The following is a 6734-nucleotide window of genomic DNA, read 5'->3' on the forward strand; positions in this document are numbered from 1 at the left end:
CATCCGTCCTCTAGAGGGCGCTGAAAACACTCATATAAGCTGTTCTGGGAGTCACTGGAAATAGATCTATTCCGTCGTTTATGTATGAGGATGTGTTGTGTTCAACAGTTTGTGCTGCAGAGGAGTCACAGCACAGAGCCAGCCTTCCTGATCAGTTTGTTCAGTTTGTTAGTGTCCCTGGCTCTGATGCTGCTGCTCCAGCAGATAGCAGCCAAGAATATTACACTCGCCACAACAGACTGGTAGAAGATTTACAACATCTTACTGCACACATTAACCTTTACATACTGTTCAGGCCAAAATTGACCCATTTGTACATTTGAGAGCGATAAAAACACCCTAAACACTTTTCTTTGACCCTGAAAGTGTATTCCTGATTCTCCCGCACCTTCATTGTTTCAGACCAGATCAATTTCCTGCTTTCCAGAGTCTGGTCTCGCAGCAGAAGTTAAATTTTCAAACCAAAAAAGGGAATCTAACTCCAAAACACAGCATTAGGTCAACAGCTCAAAAAAAAATATTGTTATTGATTGTATCTAATTTTTCTAATATTAATATAACAAAAATATATAATTTGATATAATGTATAAATACATAATATGTTTCAATTTTAAGACAATAAAATAATTATCGTTGTTTCCTGAAAAAAATAATATTTTATCATTTTTACTATCCTGTTTATAACTTTAACTGTGTATAACTATTTTAACTGTTGTCTAAATTGTCTGCTGCTTTTTTTGTTTTGTAAGACATTTTGAACTTTTTTTAAACATATTATTATTATCATCATTATTATCAATTTGTTTGATTCCTTTAAAATAAAATACTAATATGTAATCTAAAAAAACTCCAAAAAGGAAATGAATTATGATATAATGTATAATACAATATATAAATACATACTAGTAATGATACAAAATGTTTAAATTTCAAGAAAAATGTAGAGAAACAAAAAGTTTGGAGTTGTAGAACCAGAATGTGGCCACTAGGTGGCAGCATTTAATCACTGATGACAACCAGCTGATAGACGCAATCTGACCCAAATTGACAATTAAATTTAAATTATTTAATATTTGTAAAACAATCAGGAAAGTACAAACTATTCAGTTATGTTAAAAATAAAAATATTGAATGCATAACGTTTTCTTTTTATGAGACTATTTTATTTTTAAGATAAAATACTAAAGAATCACATTGACTGCACTGACCTCTGATGTTATCACTTATTGCACGTTCCCACATTCACCATACCGACATATACATACATACATACATACATACATACATACATACATACATACATACATACATGAGAGAAAGTAGATATAGGTGGGAAATTACAGACATTACAGACATACATACATTTCAGCACCAAAACATTTCTTTTCTATTTGGTGACTTGTCAAAAAAGGTTTTACAGGATTGTTTCCATCACTTCAGAGGACATTACATTGACTTACATTCATTTACTGGACACTAACCCCTAACCTTGTTCTAACCTTATTCTAACCTTATTCTAACCTTATTCTAACCTTATGCTAACCTTATTCTCACCTTGTTCTAACCTTATGCTAACCTTATGCTAACCATATTCTAACCTTGTTCTAACCTTGTTCTAACCATATTCTAACCTTGTTCTAACCTTGTTCTAACCTTATTCTAACCTTATGCTTTTTGTCCCCACAACATCAGGAATACCTGAACACACACACACACAGAGAGAGAGAGAGAGAGAGACTTGTGACTTCCAGTAAAGAAGGGAGGAACATTGAAAGTGAAAGTATTCAGTTAGACTCCATTTTAAAGTCAACAGAGCAGAAGGAGGAAAACAGTCTGAGGCAGGGTGAGTGTTAATATTAGAGCTGAACATATTAATTACTGTCATTATTGATCAATCTGATGATTATTTTTCTGATTAATTGTTTAGTTGATTAAACTGTGTCAGAAAATTATGAAATCACAGCGTTGACGTCTTCAAACGTTGTTTCCTTTGTTCATTTCCTGGTTTCTGCGTCCTCACAGTGATGAAAATAGAGAGAAGTCACAGTTAAGAAGCACGCAGATGTTTATCTGAAGTCTGTTTGTTGGATTTAAATCAGAGTCAAAGTTTATCTTTGTGATGGATGGAAAACACACATGGTTGTAGTTAAAGTCATGTAAACTAAGAAGCTACTAGCTATTTATGGCCGGGGAGCTTCCGTAGACCACGGCTGCGGGAACACCACGTTGATGTGTTCCTGCTTGATGTCCGCGCCTGCTATTATTATTATTAGTCATATTTCTATTATTATCATCGTTGTTGTTGTTGTTTTTATGCTTCTATGTGTCTCTCTCCCTCTTTCTTTCTCTCTCAACCCAACCGGTTGTCAAGTGCTGCTGGAGGTTTCTTCCTGTTAAAGGCGAGTTTTTCCTGCTGCTGCTCATGGAGGAATGTTGGGTCTCTGTAAAATAAAGAGTACAGTCTAGACCTGCTCCATGTGAACAGAGCTGTTGTGATTTGGCGCTATATAAATTTGAATTGAATTGAATAAGCTGAGAGGAAGGACTGGGTTTATTATACTGTGTATGTGTGTGTGTCTCCAGTGTTACTGGTTTACCTCTCAGACTCCAGAAGATGAAGGATTCGGAGGAAAAGGAGGACGGAGCAGAGTCTCTGATATCCAGCCGTCTGTCTATGAAGAGTGACCAGTCTTAAGAAGAACCTCTAAACTTCAGTAATGAACCTGGACCCTCAGACACAAAGTAAGAGACTGTTTCTACTGTAAACTGACCTGAAGATGATTCAGTGAGACGGTTTCATTAAGGTTGTTGTGTAGATATGAAGGAAACACAGTGGAAAGAAATAATGAACTAGCTTCCATTCAGCTGTAATCTAGAACAGATCTTCATGTACATGTTAACCAGAGACAGAGACAGGGCTGCTGTTGCTATTTGATTTTCCAGTCTAACAATCTAAAGTAGTAGCAGGTAACCCAGGGTGATATTTACTAAGGATTTAGTAACAAGTCACATTGTGTCTCCTTATTTACTAAAGGACTGCACCGGGGTTTTGTGAAGGTAAAATGTATCTTAACGTGTTCCTGTTCAAAGACACAAAATATGGGAGGAAGTAATGTAAATGTATACAAACAGCCTGCTGCAGCTGATTTATCACTGCAGACTGACCACTGCAGCAGAGGAAACTGAGTCTGACATTTAACGTTTGGGAAAAGTCAAATGTGTAAAACTGTTGTATGACACTGACACAGAGGGAGAGAGATTATAGCAGAAACAGTGAGAGAGAGAAACACAAATGAAAAGATGCATTATGAAGATATTTAGCAGAGCTCTCTGTTCAGCACCACAACACAAGACTAAAGAGCAGCAGTCTGTTATTTTTCATAAGTGGACTTTTTTGTTTTGCTCAGTTGCCTCCTGCTTATTTTTCCTGACTTTTAATGTCTCATAGAAGCTTAAAGGAGCCAAAACACATTGTGTGAATCCTTGTGGTCTAACAAATGTGTTGAATCCATTTCCCTCCTCATGAAACATTTGCAAAGTTGATTTTTGAAGCTGGTATTTTAAATCCTGCATTGTTTACATCCATGTTTACTAGTTTGCACTCTTCTTCTTCTTCTTCTCTGCCTTTGCTGCCACATTGTTGTGTCTGTCTAATTACTTTTGAACCCTTGTAATAATAATATATATTATTTTATTTAAACTGAATGTGCTGAAGCTCAGAGCCTGAAGAACAAAAAACTGTGTAACTGTCCAAATACTGACAGTCTGGACTGTTTATGGAGGGAAAGAGCTGCATCAACTTGTGAGCTGTCGGTTGGTCGCAACTAATGTCATGTGTCATAAAGAATGTGTTCATGTCCACAGAGAGAGGAAGAGGAAGAGGAAGAGGAAGAGGAGGGATGTTTCTGTGGAGGAGCAGCAGTCCTGTTGTTCTTTGTGTCAGGACGTCCTGAAAGATCCAGTCTCTACCAGCTGTGGACACTGGTTCTGCAGACAGTGCATCAGCTCATACTGGGACCAGTCTGCTCCATCAGGAGACTCCTCCTGTCCCCAGTGTGCAGAAAGATCCAGAACCAGACCTGGACTGCAGGTACCAGTTAGCCAGTTAGGTAGCTAGCTTCTCCCAAAGTTTTGTTTGTTGATTTTAGTTTTCTGGTTTTTCAGATTGACTTGAAAATTGACCAAATTGTTCCCAGATTCTTTACATTGAATTAAATATAAAACTTGTTACTAAACTTGATCTAAAAGCAATTAAATGATTTGCTGAAGTAGGAACTCTCCAGCTGTTATAGGAAAGCAGTGCTGAATCAGTGGAGTGCTCTTTTAGTTATGCATTCACGACGCCACCTATATTACTGATTCTATGTCTGAAGGGGTCATAGTGCTGACATTGGATGGTTAGAAAATAGTTATTCTATGTTGGGCCAACTGTGAGCAAGGGCACATATATTGTAAAAAATATAGATCATTTTAAAAAATTGTATAATGGAAGATTATTCCAAGAAAGGCAGTAAGAGGGAGCATCCTTCAACAATGTCTTGTTCAGAGATTATGTGACGTAAAAATAGAAAAGTTTATCCTTAAATGTGCTGTAATACCAGCAGAGGGCAGCACTTCATAAAAACATGATACCGCCCACCGACAGTGCAACAATAAAAATGAGAAATACTCATCTGATATGAAATACAGACATCAAAAGCTTCACACTTGGAACGTGGCTTCAGTTTGTTGTTTGCTTCCTCACAGAGGATGTAAATGTATTCAGCTGGAATTCAGGTGATAATGTGGATGTAATGAGTTTTGCAGTGATGAAAGACTGAAACTATGAAAATAACCAAAGTTGTGACCTGTTTGTTCAAGCAGTAGATGATTTACATTTAACATGCACATGTACAGAAGTCATACTGGTAAAGTGTCATGAGATGAGAACTGAATACATGTCCTTCCTGTTTAAAATGTCTCTTATTTTCAGCAGGGGGGCATAATGGTGAAATTTAAAGAGGAGCTCTTGAAAACTCTGGAAGACTTAAAAGAAGATGAGTTTAAGAAGTTCAAGTGGTTCCTGGAGCTGGATGACGTCCTGGAGGGCTTTAAACACATCCCAGTGGCTCAGCTGGAGAAAGCAGGAAGGCGGGAAACAGTGGATCTAATGGTACAGAAACATCAGGATCATGGAGCTCTGCAGCTGACCATGAAGGTTTTAGAAAAGATCAACAGGAAGGATCTGGTGCAGCGTTTACAAAACTCCCCCTCAGGACCAAAAGGTAAGTTAGGAGAAGGAATCTGAAAAGCAGTGTCACATACATTTCATACATTATTACATGAGTTATGAGTTATTATACAACACGTAGTTTCAACCAAGCAATCTGATTGGTCAACTTGACATTTAGAACGAGCTCGAATCAGCATGACAGCACACGTAGCCGCGCTCAAATGAAAAAAGCCTCATCAGTAAAAATATCACTCCGCCGTTCATTAGAACTACAGTCTGTGACGTCACGCTAACAACAACAGTCACTTCCGGGTAGATGACTGGTGGTTGATTGAGTTGTGGAGATCTGTGAACGTGGCAAACTTGTTTTTTTCTGTTGTCATTTTCAGTCGTAACTGTAACGTTTGAAGATATGTAGTTAAACACGGTGGTCCGACCTATCTGACGCTTCTGCTGGCTTTATTTTATGTACTGTGTTGCTTTGTTAGCGTCTTTGGTTTGTTTTGTTTTGTGGGGGAACTGCAGAGCTTTGAGTTGTCTTTCTTTCATGTTTGTGAAACTGGATTGAACTGAACTGATTAGGAGTTGTGGGAAAACAAAACGGACCCTTTACTGAGTGGACTGAACTCTGAGACTGTGAGACGAGTTCCACATGCACTGCAGAGTGAATGTTTACTGATGAGGCTTCTTTCATTTGAGCGCCGCTACGTGTGCTGTCATGCTGATTCAAGCTCGTTCTGAATGTCTAGTTGATCAATCAGATGATCGATCAATCAGAACTACCTGTTGATTTATTTAGGCCTCTCTCTCTCTCTCTCTCTCACTCACACACTCTCTCTCTCACTCATTCACACACACACTCTCACTCACACACTCTCTCTCTCTCTCACTCACACACTCTCTCTCTCTCTCACTCACACACTCTCTCTCTCTCACTCATTCACACACTCTCTCTCTCACTCATTCACACTCTCTCTCTCTCTCTCTCTCATTCACACTCTCTCTCTCACTCATTCACACTCTCTCTCTCTCTCTCTCTCACTCATTCACACACTCTCTCTCTCTCTCTCTCTCATTCACACTCTCTCTCACTCATTCACACTCTCTCTCTCTCTCTCTCACTCATTCACACTCTCTCTCTCTCTCTCTCATTCACACACACACACACACTCTCTCTCTCTCTCACTCATTCACACACACACACACACACTCTCTCTCTCTCTCTCTCTCTCATTCACACACACACACTCTCTCTCTCACTCATTCACACACACACTCTCTCTCTCTCTCTCACTCATTCACACACTCTCTCTCTCTCTCTCTCACTCATTCACACACACTCTCTCTCACTCATTCACTCACACACTCTCTCTCTCACTCATTCACTCACACACTCTCTCTCTCACTCATTCACACACTCTCTCTCTCTCTCACTCATTCACACACACACTCTCTCACTCATTCACACACACACACTCTCTCTCTCTCTCTCTCTCACTCATTCACACACACACACTCTCTC

General features: G+C 38.8%; 1 protein-coding gene across 30 annotated transcripts in view; it reads left to right on the forward strand.

Moving 5' to 3' along the window:
- The first annotated feature begins 1781 nt into the window (after window positions 1-1781).
- LOC137175551 (NACHT, LRR and PYD domains-containing protein 12-like) overlaps window positions 1782-6734 on the forward strand; it is a 159292-nt gene continuing 154339 nt past the window's right edge. For 23 of the 30 annotated variants that reach the window (XM_067581283.1, XM_067581284.1, XM_067581261.1 and 20 more), the window contains exons 1-3: window positions 1783-1843; window positions 3865-4090; window positions 4973-5264. In XM_067581283.1, the coding sequence (XP_067437384.1) occupies window positions 4985-5264 (280 nt within the window). In that variant the 5' untranslated portion in view covers window positions 1783-1843; window positions 3865-4090; window positions 4973-4984. Of the gene's footprint in view, window positions 1844-3864; window positions 4091-4972; window positions 5265-6734 lie in introns of all 30 variants that reach the window. The other 7 variants (XM_067581289.1, XM_067581288.1, XM_067581290.1 and 4 more) reach the window with 4 other exon arrangements.

This window comes from Thunnus thynnus, chromosome 23 (genome assembly GCF_963924715.1).
Source record: "Thunnus thynnus chromosome 23, fThuThy2.1, whole genome shotgun sequence".
Lineage (NCBI taxonomy): Eukaryota > Metazoa > Chordata > Actinopteri > Scombriformes > Scombridae > Thunnus > Thunnus thynnus.